The 16,903-nt window shown below is 33.6% G+C and overlaps 1 protein-coding gene and 1 long non-coding RNA gene across 3 annotated transcripts in view; one reads left to right on the top strand and one right to left on the bottom strand.

Moving 5' to 3' along the window:
* Nucleotides 1–16,903, top strand: part of LOC145258271 (uncharacterized) — a 131,791-nt gene that overhangs the window by 72,841 nt on the left and 42,047 nt on the right. The gene's annotated exons all lie outside the window — the stretch shown is intronic.
* LOC145258270 (bactericidal permeability-increasing protein-like) overlaps nucleotides 1–16,903 on the bottom strand; it is a 172,309-nt gene that overhangs the window by 118,439 nt on the left and 36,967 nt on the right. Inside the window, exon 1 of one of the 2 annotated variants that reach the window (XM_080116265.1) lies at nucleotides 14,270–14,672. The exons of the other annotated variant lie outside the window; for it this stretch is intronic. Coding sequence (XP_079972391.1) covers nucleotides 14,270–14,441 — 172 coding nt within the window. The 5' untranslated portion in view covers nucleotides 14,442–14,672. Of the gene's footprint in view, nucleotides 1–14,269; nucleotides 14,673–16,903 lie in introns of those variants that run through there. 2 annotated transcript variants of the gene reach the window in all.

The following is a 16,903-nucleotide window of genomic DNA, read 5'->3' as shown; positions in this document are numbered from 1 at the left end:
CTTGCACAAGTGAGAGCGCCTTAAGCGACAGGCAATAAGCTCATCCCCTCCAACACATACATTTTTGCATGATCCGGTTGGTGCAAAGAGGAAATGGGTGATTTTTATTTAAACACTGAGCCTCCATTGTATTCAATGTTTTTCATTTGACAAGTTGAATAACAAACCTGGAATAAGAAAAACGTTAAGTTAGTGCTAAGTGTCATTGGAAAGCAAACATCACAGAATGATAACACCTTCTTTGCCACATCTGTTGTCATATGCTGGCCAGATGTAATAGATGTTGTTAGATTTGAATTGACATTAACATTAGATCATATGACTATAAGATTAAAAAATAAATCACTTATACTAAATACTTATAGAATATATTAGAATATATATATGTGTGTGTGTGTGTGTGTGGGGGTGTTAATATATACGTGTATGTGTGTGTGTGTGTGTGTGTTTTTGTTCTTAAGCAACATTCTTTCTTTTAAGCATATTTCGCTGAATAACACACAGTTATTTTCACACATCCTGTTTGCACGGCATTTAGTTTTATGATATTGTGTAATTTTTTAGATTTTTATTGAAAAACTATAAATTACGTTGCCTGTTGCGTGTACCCGGATTTCATCAATCTGGTCAGCCTGATCTGGAAAAGATGTTAAGAACAGATCTACTCTGCAACACCGTTCAGCAGGTGAAGACTTACAGAACAGAGCTATTTTCGATCTATTCATATAAGCCAAATATAGCATACTTAATGGAGGAAACCCGGATACACCCAATAGACACAGTGGAACGAAAAAATGTCGCCTTAAAAAGAAAACAACAGTAAAGCTTTATTTAAAAACTTTTATTGAAAAAATCAATTCATGGAACTTAACTTCTATTCAGCCTCAATCATCGCCCTGATACGAGTCCGGATCTGGGAGCATGCCTTTTTCACAAATGCTGGTGGAAGCTCGGTGAATACTCGGTGGGTAGCGACGATAAGGCTGGCTTTGGTGTTGTGGGAGGTCATGTTGGTGATGTTCTCGACGTATGACCAAACGAAGTAGTCCAGCAGGTTCAGATCGGGGAAAGAGGAGGGTCAGTGAGAGAAGGGTACAAAGTCGTAACGCTCATTCTGAAGCCAAGCTTCGGTCTCTTTGAGTCCTGCTGCCTCACCCAGGGTCTGCCAGCGTCAACCTGATTGCACTCTTCAGTTCACCCACTTACACTTTGGTGTTGACTTTTAAGCCAACTTCAAAGATGTGAGTTGACATGATCTGTCCCTCACTTAAAACCACACCAAAATCATAACCGTGTCCGAGAACTTCATTGAGCTGCATTTGGAGGGTGCTGGCAATGGTTCTGTTGTCATAACTTGAATCGGTAGAGAGCATGAGTTGTACAGCGGCGCATCTCCGATCTTGCTTGTTGAACTGTGCCACTTTCAGACATGATAGAAGTCTCCTATCACTCTGAAATTGTAAAGTTTTCTTTTTAAATTATTTTTGCGACTCAACGAGCAATCTTCTGAGAATCAGAGTGTAGTTGATGTAATAAGAATTTGTTGTATGGTCCATCCCGAGGGCTTTCGATATTCGCAACTGTCATAGTCGTTGTCCGTTATTTTGGCGGGAAATTTTTATTCCTCATTTATTTATGTGTCGCAGTTTTTATTTTAGTTTATAATGAAAACCAGAATAACGTCACCTTCGGATATTATCATGTTTACGTCGTAGATAACTGAAACTTAAATGTTGCATCTTTTGTCACGTAATAAGAAACACATTGTTGGAATTGGCAGCGCAGTAAATAATGTTGATGTTGTTGTTGTTATTATTATTATTATTATTATTATTGTTGTTGTTGTTGTTGTTGTTGTTGTTGTTGTCTCTTGATTCGGCACAGTTTTCCTTCTCTCTTTTCCTCTTTTATTCCGGAGATAACAGACGTACGTAGGACATAATCTTCTTCGCCCTTCGATAAAAGCAACGAGATAAAAAAAGAAAACAGTCATGGAGAAGCAATAACACATAACGAGAGACTTTCATGGACTACTAAACACACACACACACACACACACACACACACACACACACACACACACACACACACACGCACGCACACACACACACGCACACACACACGCACACACACACGCACACACACACGCACACACACACACACACGCGCACACACACACACACACACACACACACACACACACACACACACACACACACACACACACACACACCGTTAATCGAACGCACACATACAGAAGTTCATAGACATACACATACATTAACAAAACAAAGTCACGCTAATACATATTATCATGCTTATTAAAATCAATTAATTTTACATGGACACATTTTGCGATTAGAAAGTCTTTTTAATTTAGCACATATTTGCTGACAGGGGTATTGATTAATATGAAGTGTGATAGCAGACAGTGACATACGAAAAAGTCACCAAAATAGATTTCTACCGTAGTTCGTTTACGGTGTTTTGGGGCTAAGATGAAGAGTTATTACTGTATGAGGATAGATATTTCGACTTCCGCCCTGAAATTAGTAAAGAGGAAACGGTTGAGCGGATTAAATATGAAAATCGTTTAATTTGAACAAAACTAATTTAAAATATTGTGCGAATAATCGGAATAATGCTCATACGAAGTAGACCATTATTTTAGTGAGCTATACCAGTCAATTAAACAGGGTAAAATATCAATTTACTTTATATATATATATATATATATATATATATATATATATATATATATATATATATATATGATGATGATGATGATGAGAATAATCAAAATAGTATTCCGACAAGATAGACAGATAAAAAAGTAACAAATGTGTTTATCAACGTTTCGTTTTTATTGCAAGGATGAATGAAATTAAGAAAACAAAACACCAATACAAATATTTGAAAATGTATTTTTGATGTAATGAAATCGATGACCTTGTTCCATTTTAGAAAGGAAATTAAAACAGGGGGTATAACATAGATATTTGAATTATAACGGGTATATTTGTTCCAAAAAGAATATGAATTGCATCATATCTTTTAAAATATGTTAACGGCTATATGACGTTATGTAAAAACTTACTCGTTTTCACAACGCCATACCCCCTCTTTTTTAATTTCTCATCCAGAGAAAGTCTCACACTAAAGACGAAACATTGATGAACACATAACTTGGTTTGTTCCTTTTTTTTTTTTTTTATCTATGTCTCTGTCTGTCTCTCTCTGTCTCTCTGTCTGTCTGTCTATCTGTCTCTGTCTGTCTGTCTGTCTGTCTGTCTGTCTCTCTCTCTCTCTCTCTCTCTCTCTCTCTCTCTCTCTCTATATATATATATATATATATATATATATATATATATATATATATACTAGCGTTTTAGTCCGGCGTTGCTCGGGTGTTTGGAGGTGTGTGATGAGCAAAAAAAAAAAAAAGTGGTAGTCGGAAGGCAGGCTCAAACCCGTACCGCGAAGGAGCAAAAGAATGGGGGGAAAAACGTGACGTCTTTGCTATTACGCCCACTGCCCAGTTGAAGGTGAAGATATTAATGTTTTTAGTAAATTTTTCGATATTTGTCGTCTGAAGGGTCGAACTTCAAAACGATACTGATCTAGTAAAAATCCGTCGCCTCTGTCGAAAGTTTTAGGCAAACATACATACATACATACATACATACATACATACATTTCTATATTGGTAACTCAAATTTTCGACCCAAACCGATTAAAAAGCTTGCCCTATTTCTGAATACCTTTATGTAAAATTTCAAATATTTAGGCCACAAATTGTCTGAGTAATTTGGTAGAGACCGAAGCGGTCAATTTTTTTAAATTTTGACCCCTACTATGACCCCTTAAAATTTATTGTTTTGGGCTCAAATTATGTTATTAAGTTAGATCCATGTCCAAGGAACCTGTATCTAAAATTTCAAGTGTTTAGACCCAAAATTGGCGGAGGAGTTTAGTAGAGTTTTCAAAGGTCAAATCATTGAACCCCTGAACAGCCAAATTTCTGGCCGAAAACGGATTACAAAGATTTTCCCAAATCCCAGTACCCTGTATATCAAATTTCGAGTCTGTTGACTGAAAATTGACAGAGTTATTGCGTAGGAAAATGTACACAGACACGCACAGAGACCCAGACAATTTCACTTTTATATATATAATAGATAGATAGATAGATAGATGAGCAAATAATATATGGTCGCTGTTTGTCTATATGTCTTTTTCACTCTCTGCCTCCCTTCAGTCGCATATTTTAGCTAGGTATGTAATATGTGGTATTTACATATTTATATAATACTAGCATGAGTGTCCGGCGTTGCCCAGGTGTCTGGAGGTGTATGTTGTGCAAAAAAAAAAAAAAAAAAAGTTGTAGTAGGAGGGTACGCTCGAACCCGTAACGCAAAGGAGGAAAAAAAAACGGGGTGAAAAACGTGACGTCTTTGCTGTTACGACCACCTCCAAACCGGAAGTGACGTGGGTTTTAATTAAGGCTGGACAATCGAAAGGAGAGGATGACTTTCGAAAATATCGGTGAAAAAAGTTACCCTCCCTGTAGAAAAGTGCCCAGTTGAAGGTGAAGATATTAATGTTTTAGTCAATTTTTTGATATTTATCGTCTAAAGGGTCGAACTTTAAAACGATACTGATCTTGTGAAAATCTGTCGCCTCTGTCGAAAGTTTTAGGCAAACATGCAAACATACTTACATACATACATTTATATATTGGTAACTCAAATTTTCGACCCAAACCGATTAAAAAGCTTGCCCTGTTTCTGAATACACTTTATGTAAAATTTCAAATGTTTAGACCAGAAATTGTCTGAGTAATTTGGTAGAGACCGAAGCGGTCAATTTTTTAAAACTTTGACCCCTATTTTGACCACTTAATATTTATTGTTTAGTGCTCAAATCAAGTTATTAAGTTAGATCCATGTCCAAGGAACCTATATCTAAAATTTCAAGTGTTTAGACCCAAAATTGGCGGAGGAGTTTGGTAGAGTTTTCAAAGGTCAAATTGTTGAACCTTGACTCCTGAACAGCCAAATTTCTGGCCGAAAACCGATTACAAAGATTTCCCCAAATCTAAGTAGCCTGTATATCAAATTTCGACAGAGTTATTGTGTAGGGAAATGTACATATGCAGACAGGCACAAAGAGAGACAGACACGTTCACTTTTATATATAGATTTCTTTCAAATTATATATGTCCAAACTATACGATAATGTACTATACCTATTTAAAAATATGATGTAAATCATAATTTCATGATGACATATCAAATCTATAATTATTTTGTTAAGGTTACATTTTAACGTAACCTTCCGTATAAGATTACGTTATATGTTTCGGTTTCAGGTTATGTTGTCGCTCTATTTGTTGGTAATTTATTATCTAAAAGGTTGGTCCCTGAATATTAGTCTAGCTGCAGTGAAAAACTGTAATACAACGAAAGAGCCATCTATTAATGACTATTTAAGCCTCTCTTCTTAGATTGAGGACTGTTCTTAAATGATATCGCTTGCCACTACTTAACGTAATGCAAAGTGCTATTTAAATAAATAAATAAATAAATAAATAAATGAAACACTGTAAAATGGTGGTCAGTGTTTGCATAAAAACACTGTAGAAATTATTTTCCAATCGGTACCTGTGTAGCGAATGCTGCCGACTATATTCTTAAAGGTTTTATTCGTGGCTCGGGATCGTTGCTAATCTAGCCATACTGGAGAGCTGTGCTACATCGAAACAGTCTGTCTGTCTGTCTTTGTCTCTCTCTCTCTCTCTCTCTCTCTCTCTCTTTATATATATATATATATATATATATATATATATATATATATATATATATATATATATAAAGATATATATATACACGTATGCGGCAGGGATATATATATATATATATATATATATATATATATATATATATATATATATATATATATATATAATAAAAGAAATAAAAATTACAATAAGTTTACCAAGGTAATCAAAATGGTAAACTTAAAATATATTATAAATATTAAAGAGTGAATATTTACAAGTAAAGTAATCTCAACCAGATGTAAAAGCCCAATAAAACCGAAAAGGAAATAGAGCTTATAATATGAACAAATGATTAATAAAACATGTTAAAAGACATCTTGAAAAAGAGTTAAAAACATATTTAATTTTAAAAAGGAAGCACAAGATAAGTGGATAGTCCTTAATCCGCGGAGTTTCGAAGAAATACTCTCCTTCTCATCAGAGGGCAGGAATTAGCAAAATGCGGGATCGGATTTTGCATGTAAAATACTTAAGTAAGTCACAGATCTTACTTGGTTAAAAAAAAGGGTGAGGTAAGGGGAGTAGGAGGTAAAGGAAAAATGATAAAAAGATTTCACATGAATGGATAGTCCGGTGAAGGGTAAAAAATCCAAGAATGGTAAAATCCAAAAAATTAAAAATTTCCAATCCAACAAGTAAGTTCCAAATGGTCCATATATATATATATATATATATATATATATATATATATATATATATATATATATATATATACTAGCATTTCAGCCCGGCGTTTCCCGGGTGTTTGGATGTGTATGTTAGAGCAAAAAAAAAAAAAAAGTGGTAGTAGGAAGGCAGGCTCGAACCCGTACCGTAAAGGAGAAACAGAACGGGTAAAACCTAACGTTTATGCTGTTACGACTACCGCCAAACCGGAAGCGACATTTTAAAAAAAAATTAAGGCTAGACAATCTAAAGGAGAGGATAACTTTAAAAAATATCGGCGAAAAAAGTGAGCCCCCCCCCGTAGAAAAGTGCTTAGTTGAATAGTAGTTAATGTTATTAATGTTTTTAATGTTTGTTAGTTAATGTTATTAATGTTTTTAGCCAATTTTTCGATATTTGTCGTATGAAAGATCGAATTTTAAAACGATACTGATCTTGATAAAATCCGTCGCCTCTATTGAAGGTTTAAGGCAGATATGCAAACAAACATACATACATTTATATATTGGTAACTCAAAATTTTCGACTCAAACTGATGAAAAAGCTTGCCCTATCTCTAAATACCCTTTATGTAAAATTTCAAATATTTAGACCAGAAATTGTCTGAGTAATTTGGAAGAGACCGCAGAGGTCAATTTTATTTTTAAACTTTGACCTCTATTATGGCCCTTAAAATTTATTGTTTTGGGCTCAAATTAAGTTAAGTTCGATCCATGTCCAGGGAACCTATATCTAAAATTGCAAGTGCGTAGACCCAAAATTGTCAGAGGAGTTTGTTAGAGTTCTCATATGTCATATCGTTGAACTCTGACCCCTTAATCGCCAAATTTCTGGCCAAAAAACAATCACATACATTTCCCAAATCTCAGTATCCTGTATATCAAATTTCCAGTCTGTAGACTAAAAATTGACAGATTTATTGCGTAGGGAAATGTACACAGACACACAGACACACAGATACCCAGAAACGTTCACTTATATATATATATATATATATATATATATATATATATATATATATATATATATATATGACGAGATCCTTGGCGACACCAGATGATTTTGCTTTTCAAATAGAGGAAGATAAGATGGGAGAGGATGAGGTATGGTTGGGGGGGGGGCTTCGGTGTAATTTGCTAGCAAATGACAAGGAAAAGGAAGGGGAAGATGTAGCAAGATCCCAGGCGATACCAGATGGTCTTGCTTTACAAATAGAGGAAGAGAAGGTAGGAGAGGGGTGTGATATTTGATCAAGAAAAAAAGAAAAATGTCCCGAGGACTTTATCAAGAAAAGAAGAAAATAATAGATAATAATTGTTTTTTAAGGGTTTTAATTTCCATTTTGTACTTATGTAGTGATAAGGAGAGGCGAAAATGTCCAGAAGAAATAAAATATTTCAATGGGGAAAAAAATAAATATGATAATGAGATTCTCGAGTTGGCAGAAAAAAAAAAACAATACAGGGTCGTTTTCTGGTTTAGGTTAGAACAACAATTCAAATTATTAAAGAAACAATGTTCTGTTGAAAGGTACAATGATTTGGGTTCCAAAGGTCTGCTTTGGTGTCTGTGAGATGTTGTCATTGGGTTCACCTGTTTTATTTAACTACCAGACCATCAAGCCAAGTGATAAGTTAGTTGGACAGATAAATAAATAAATTGAACCTAGGGAGAGATATGGTCATTAATGAGGGAGAAGGTTCGGAACAAAAGAAAGAGAGAGAAGGAGTAGAAATTAGGGAAACAGAGAGAGGGAGGAAATTCAAAAGAAGAAAAAGGAAAGGGAGTACAAATTAATACGATAAAAGAAGAGAGGGAGAGGAAAGGAAAAAGAGAAAGAATAACTCCAAAAAGGTGGAAGGAAGAATTTCTGATTTGATGAAAACGATTGACTTTTTGGAGTTAGGGTCCTTAGCCTTTTTTACTGACTGGCATTCGAGGCGTCCACATCGCTCTAACCCTGTCTGGGGGGGGGGGACGAACCCTCATAGGAGCTAAGTTGAAAAGCTCTTGTTCTTAGCTGGGAAATTGATTAGTGGAACTTAAGTATAAACCTGCATCATTAAGCTTGAATCAAAGAACTCGACTAAACAAGTGTAAAACGATTTATGAATAATTATTTTGTTTCGTTATATAAAAATGTCCCAGAGTTTTTCCTTGTTTCTCGCTTGCCGGCCTGAATGAAGATACAGTTTATTTCAGGTATGCCCTCATGCCAGATGATGAAGGAGACAGACTGGATCCAGCACGAAGCCAGAGTGACGGCTGAAATCGACAACGTTGCTACACAGACTTAGGGTCATGCACATTTCGCGTGCCCTGAGCAGCAGAAGGATATTTTCCAGTGACCAGTGAGAGTCTGATCACCCTTGAGGGGTCCACCACTAGACAAGTAAGAATGTAGCCCTGCTGGGTTGCATCTATGGTCCTGTGAGCTGGGAGCGACGAACACGACCAGTAGTACATCACAAGTATGCTCCAGTGAACCAGGATAGCGACGGATGCGGCCCGGCCCTTGGACGGAGAGGGGTTAGGGTTATATATATATATATATATATATATATATATATATATATATATATATATATATATATATATATATATATATCCCTGCCGCATACGTAATATTATAGCCATACTAGTTTTAATGAAGCATTCATTTGTATAAGCATACATAATATGACACAAGGTCGAAAAGGAAGCGTGATAAAAAGTTATTCTTGCATGAAAGAACTTAACTAATCACATTCGTTAGCCAACCATGCGGCAAAACATGGCGCTCATGTTCAATATTCATTCGCTATTCACCCAAACAACATCGTACAATGAATAGCATACTTAAAGCCCATGTAATACAAGTAAAAAAGATAAGGCTATAAAATAGCATTATTTCTCATATTTTTTGTAGATATAAAACATTTTATACGTCTTATATTTTATCACACTCAAAATAAAACAATAAAAATACAAATAATTGCTCCGGAGTTTTTTATACTAACAGCATTAGTTCTCATATTTTCTGTAGACATAAAATGTTAGTATAAAAAACTCCGACGCAATTATTTGTATTTTTATTGTTTTATTTTGAGTGAGTTTCTTGTTTGTTGAAGTTTTTCTCAGAAAGTTTGTGTTATCAGTTTATAGAAACTAACTTTCACGTAAATTGTAAGACTATATCTTAACATTAATCTATGACAAACGAATCATCAAAGAAAGAGAAACAAGGCTCTCTATAAATAACAAATTATATATACACCGTTGTTAGAAGTTAGATAGTGAACGAAGTATTTAAACAGTTCTAGGAACGGTCGGATGCCTAAAGCTTTTTTCCCCGGATCAGTACGTCTTGCCCAGTGTCTAGTAAACAGAAGAAAAAGTACAAGTTCTTCGTGGGTTTCTTAAACATGTCTACTTTTGGTATAATGGACTAAAGGCATTTGGGGAGTTATTGAAAGGTGCTGTGGAAATTAATTCTCGCAGGAGTCTAATTGGTCATCGTATGGTCAAACAACCTTACTAGAGATGATCTTCGCGAGAAGAAAGAAAAGTTAATGAATGTGAATGTTAAATTATGTTTTATGCGACAGAAAAGCAAACCTGCCAGTCGAAAATTGCATGCAGGTCCGAATATTTTATTCACACCAGCTCTTTCGAAATAGTTTTAAAGATGGTAATAAAATATTTAATGTAAAAATATTATGAAAGCAAGTAAGACACAATACTAATTTTAAGCAGGATTTTAAGTCCCCTAAAAGAGAATCAAACATAAGTTCATTAAATATAGTTAGCTAACAGGTGCACATTTTTTCTTCGTTTTTTATATACAGACATTTGTTAGTGTTACGAGGATTTTCATGAGTATTCATTTGTTTCTCCACAGAGACTGAGTCTGGATAACACAACACACTCCCTCTCTTACTAGGGGAAATCAATGTATCAAAAATTCATTATGATGACCATTTCCGTTTTGTATAATGCGAATATTTTAAATGAGAGAAGTTTCCCATGAAAGCTGAAACGTTTAAATTTATCGTTGTTTAATAATAGCAAGCATTCCTTTTGAACTGGAATGGATTTCTGCATAGTATTCTTTTCTACATAGTATTCTTTCCTACATAGTATTCTTTCCTACATAGTATTCTTTCCTACATAGTATTCTTTCTCCTCTACTTTAAATTCAACGACATCTGTTGCAGTTGATTTAAAGATGCATCGATAAAATATTTATAAAAATACAAATGTAATATTACTGTCACTATAGTTAAAAAAAAACGTCAAAACATGTTATAATGTATAAGACAGGTTTTTCTGCAAATAAATATTATGAAAGCAAGTAAGGCAGAAGTTTAAGCAGAATTTCTTTTTATGAAACAGAAGCAAATGCAAGGTCGTATCTAATTCTAAAATGTTATATCTCAAGATGACGCACGATTGCCAATTGTGCGATTGGCTATGAAAAGTGAAAACCCAATCGAATATCCTGGGAAAGAACACGCTTTTGTTATAGGTAAAATCATGACTTCTGTTCAACTATTCATATACAATTTATTCTTGTCGTGCGGCATTAAATTATCTAAAAGAAATTTAGCAAACGTGTCGATTGGCGGCATACAAGACTTTAAAAGAATCATAGTTGGGAAATGTATTTTATTTATTTATTTATTTTTTACAAAGGATTTACCACTTATAAAAGCCCGAAAGCCACTCGAGGAGAATGTTAATGGTTTACGGTAATCAATGGGATAATATTATAGTAATCGTTAGAAGTGAAAATTTGGTAAATTCGATTACTTAAGGGGACGGCTGATCAAGGACTTGTTTACGTTGGACTTGAATACAATCATATTGTTGTAAGTTAGAAAGCAGAGTTCCATAGGTGTGCAGTTTTTTGTTCATGGAATCTACGTTTAGGTTTTAAGCACAGATAAAGAGTGGGGGAATTATTGATAGTGGTTTCAGCTACACGAGTGTTTTCGTGATTAGATTGGAGTTCAGACGAGTACTTGCCATAAAAATAACGATAAAACAGAGGCAGGCTCGCAACATCTCTTCTGTGGGAAAGAGGTTGCAAAGAAAAGAAAAGGTAATCCCCCTCTAGGTTACGAAGTCTATTTTGAACTCTGTCAAGGCAGGATAAGCTGCTTGTAGCAGTTACTGCCCAGATGTGGCAACAATACTTCATTATTGGACATACTTGGCTCTTATACTTACATTGCTGATGCAATTCTCTACTTATAGAAACTCCGAGCAAACAAGTGAATAATCTTTGGGTAATTCATGTTGCTTTTAAAAATAAGTAAAAATAAGCAATTGAGAAATTAATTGCAGGTTAAACGAACTTATTTCACGTATTTATAAAATTTAAATTTTATTTGATTCTTTAACTAATTCGTGTGTTGGCCAAATAATTCCCCTCTTGAAAACAATTGTTCAACTAAACATAACCAAGAGATCTAAAATCAATTGTTGGATTATTTGAACAATTTTTTTCATCTTGGATGTTATTCTCACGATGTAACCTCGACTGAAACGTTGTAAGAATAATATTATATATATATATATATATATATATATATATATATATATATATATATATATATATATATATATATATATATATACATATATATATATATATGATTATTTGAAAGGGAAAACCGAGAATTTATAAAATAATGTTAATCAACGTTTCGTCCCTATTTCAGAGGACATCATCAGGATTTTCGATGGTAAAAATGTAGAAGAAAATGATCATAAAACACATGCGAGTGAACGTGAAAAAGTCCTAAAATGCTTTCCATTTGGGGCAGAATCTACACGTGTGCGTGTGGAAAGGTTGAATAAATCTTCGCATTTATATATACACTAAAACGTTAATCATATACGCATGTACTTTTTTTTTTCGATATCCTTCCTACTTCGTTAAAATTATATGATATACTGATTTATCCAGGATCCGTATTTATATTTTGTTCCTTGATTATTATATTTCCTATAATAGGGGTTAAATTATAGAAACATTTTCTTTGCGTGATTGTGCTAGTATTTGCAATTCTGATTTTATAAGTCTTCGTTTAGTTCTATCTACAACGAATTTGATAATTTTTGCATGATCAAAGTCAAACGAGTGATCATGTTCAGCACAATGGCAGAAAAGTGTATTTAAGGAGTTCCCATTTTTGATGTCTCTTCTATGTTCATTAAGTCTTATTTCTAATTTACGTTGTGTTTCACCTATATATGTTTGGTGGCAATCATTACAAGGGATAGAGTATATGCCGGCGTTGAACGTGAGGGTTTTGGGGGAGTGCTTAGACGTTTTTAATGTTTGTTTTATTGTTGAAGAAGTTGTTTGTATCGAATATATACCAAGTTTATTGAGAGTATCGCAATTTTTGTATTATTAGTATGGGTAGGAAAGAAGAGGTGTCTGTTTAGTAGAGAGGTATCTGTTGTTTTATATTTCTGTTTGTTTATATTAGAGTATATTTTCGTGGCTTTTTTTATTCGCGATAGAAATGAAGTACGTCGGATATTGTAATGATTTTTAAGGCGTTTGTAATGTGTTGAATTTCATGCTCAAGTTATTGGGCGCTACATATTCTATTTTACATATATAAGATTTTTTTTATAAAAAATAAAATTTTATTTACAAAAACGAAATAATTTAATTTTACAACGAAAAAGTCAATTTGGTATTTTTTTTGGTATTTTTTTTGGTATTTTTTTTTTACATTTTTGGTATTTTTTTTTAGTATTGTTTTTTTTTTTTAACATAAGTCCAACTCGCCGTGCACATTGAAATTTTATAGGTTTTCGAGTATGCTTACAACAAATAATCACCCCAACATCCCCCATGTTAAGAACGGCCTTCGGAATAGGCTTCCCAACCTCCTCATGTTAAGAACAGCTATCAAAATACATACCCCAACCTTGTCAGCATACCCGAAAACCTTTAAAACTTGACATGTCGAATGTGAACGATGAGTTGGACGCAAAAAAACGCACCGAATTTAAATTTCCGTTCTATTTTTACAACAACCGTAAAACAGAGCATTCTCCGAAAGTTTTACCTTTAATTTATATCTTATTTACTTTTCAATTTTTAAAAAATTAATTCATGTATTAGCCAAATAAATTCCTTCTTGAAAATAATAGCTGCCAAAAACGTGGCTCAAACGTAGCAACCAATCAGCATCGTTCGGTCGACATGCCGCAAATTAATTGAAACTGATGATAAGAAAGAGGTGCAAGTCCAGAGTTCAACTGAGTTAAATTAAAGCAAATAAAATACTGAAAATACAGAAAAATCTTTATTGATGTACGCACCTATCATGAAAATGAAAATGTCATATTCCGAAAATCACATCAATGGATCAAGCAATTGTTTAACTAAGAAAATCAAATTTTATGAGAAAGTGAGACATTGTTCTGATCCGTCATGTTTAATAAATAAAAATAGACAAATTAGCTCGAGCTACCGAGATGAAAATCAACCGTGTAATGGTTACGATTTATTATAAAAATCAACCGTGTCCTACGATTTACTATTAAAATGGCTAAAAATCGTAAAGAAATGATTTTCTTTATATTAAAAAATACTTGATCAATTTAAGTGATTTTGGGAGTATGACACTTCTATTCTAAACTGTTTCGTTGCGTTTCTTATTTTCTATAGTTTTAATTAGGTTGAATTCTGGACTTGCACAAAAAAGGCACACACAACAGATGATTAAAAGCAAATAAAACAAAAGGTATTACCGTATTGGAAACCGTGCGATGTGATTCTTGTGACCAAACCAATTCCATCCAAGTTGTGTTCCACAATTGTTTCCTCAGATGTCACATCTGATGTATTGTTTGTTGACGACCAAACACAAACAACGATTTGGAAAAGCAAGATGACAATAAACTTCATCTTAAGTTTAAACATTTTTTTATGAAGTTGTAATAATAATTTTTTTTTCCCCCGCTTGTCAGCTTTTTTTTTCCGTTCGTAAATTGAAAGAAAATAAAGTGTTTTTTTTCCCCCAATTCTTTCTTTGTTTCGATTTCCTGTGCAAATATTTATTTCGGCGTGTTTTATTCAATTGCTCTTCTGAATCGCATTATTGCGTCGTTAAAAGTTAAATTGCTTTGTCGTTGTGTCAAATCTTGTCGATATGTTGTTGCCCCGGCTGTAGCTGTTGCTTATACACTTTGGGCACCTGACATCGATGTCGGCTCGAATGGGTACTGGTTGAACGCTAAACTGAGGCATTGGGTGAAGTGGGGTCGGGGGGGGGGGTTCTTTAAAAAGGATCCTGTGGTTTGCTAAGCGAGAAAAACAGGCGGTCAGCTTCAACCGTTGCTATTGGTTTTATTTTTATTATTTTTGGACATAACGAAAACGTGAGAACTTAGAGAGAGAGAGAGAGAGAGAGAGAGAGAGAGAGAGAGAGAGAGAGAGAGAGAGAGAGAGGGCTAAGGTCGAGGTGAAGTGATGAAGAATTTGTTATGAAAAGAAGCAGATAAACTGGCAAAAGTTTGAATATAAAAAATACAAAATGCAGATGGACACACGTTCGACACAATATAAACTTAAACCTGACAAAAATGCGAAACGATTTTGTTCAGTTTTTTATGTTTGTGCGGATTATAATGTTTTAAACCCACGCATTTCAGGTGAAAACATTATTATGTACTTACGTGTCATGTTGAAATTAGTATAAATTCCAAAAATTACCAAATTGATTCAGAAGAAAAATAATTACAAAAGACATTTAGTACATCTTTCTACTGGATAATTTTTCGTAATTTTTGGAATTTATACTAATTTCGACATGACGCGTAAGTACGTAATAATGTGTTCACCTGAAATTTGTGATTTTGGTCAAGTTTCTTATACGCAATCTTTTCGTCGATTATAAAACTGCAGCGAAATTTACTCTTCGGTGTCCAAAATGAAAATATTTAAACTTATTTTTGTGAAACCGAATTTTCGCACATATTCACTTGAATTAATAAAAACAAACAGTATTTTGAACTAATCAAAGGATTTTCAGAATTTATTCGAAACAGCCTTTTAGAGTCTAATTTTTCTTCCATAAACAATTGAGCCGAAATCCATGACAGAGCTAAAATCTACACGCCCCCCCCCCATCCGCCCCTCCATCAGGCGTTAGGGCTACACAGTCATAAGCAGATACACGCAATGAACACATAGACACGCATTATTAAACACCAATATACAACCATTGAAATATTCCTAACTTTTCTCACTGAATTTTCTTTTATGAAAACAACCGAAGATTGACTTTTAATGGAATAATTTTTAATGAAATATAATTTGTGTAATTGAGCGGAGAAGTTTTGATACGATTTTCAGACCCGGGAATAATTCACGGCCCTTAAATTATCTATTCAGATTCTTCGATATCTCAGCTAAAGAATTTCCCTAGTTTTATAGAGAATCTAAAATATGAACAAACATTTTATGTTTTCCTATCTATGTAAAATCTATGTACCTATTTTATGTATATCTATGTATCTATTTTATGTATATCTATGTATCTATTTTAAACATAAAACATCTTTTTTATGTGAATTTGCGCTTTTGAAGTCATTATTTTATTTGTTTTTATTATCTAACATTTCTATCGTTATCTCACATTCGAGGATAAACCTAAAAACATTTTTCACTATGTATATATCCCTAAAATCGACTTTTCCCTAAAATCATCGCCAAGAGATTGGAACCTCTAGAAAAGGATCCTTAAAAAACAACAAAAAAACATATACTTTCACTGTGACGTTTACAACAAATATTATACTTGGAATTACATATTTGATATACATACATATATATATATATATATATATATATATATATATATATATATATATATATATATATGTGTGTGTGTGTGTGTGTGTGTGTGTTTGTGTGTGTGTGTGTGTGCGTGCGTATATATATTAATATATATATATATCATATCAATCACCACCATACTACATGTACTCTAGGACTATCCTAGTTAAGATCCCCTCAAATTTGTTGGAAATATTTTAATAAATATATTTATATAAAGATTTCATTGGAATATAGTGGGGAGACTGAAAGAACCACAAAGTGGTTCCGACAAACACTAAATAACAAATAGCTCTAATTGCTTACTCTCTTTCTTTCTACAATTCCTTTGCATCTGCTTTCTTCCTCACTTCTTAAGCCAAGTAGGTTTTGACATAAAAGTGTTGATATAAAGTATTTTCAACCGATGAAAATCGCTTCAAGAAGTAAGAAGTTTATGCTAACATAGCAAGATAATGCAGTAAGAAATTCCTATAAACAAAAAGCTAAAATCTAGAGACACGAAGAATTCTCAGTGTGTAATCAAAAAGTGAAAATCAGGAGCA

Source organism: Euprymna scolopes, chromosome 33, assembly GCF_053919585.1.
Source record: "Euprymna scolopes isolate OS-2025 chromosome 33, ASM5391958v1, whole genome shotgun sequence".
Taxonomy (NCBI): domain Eukaryota; kingdom Metazoa; phylum Mollusca; class Cephalopoda; order Sepiida; family Sepiolidae; genus Euprymna; species Euprymna scolopes.
Note: the sequence above shows the minus strand (reverse complement) of the source record. Positions and strands in the feature narration are given on the sequence as shown.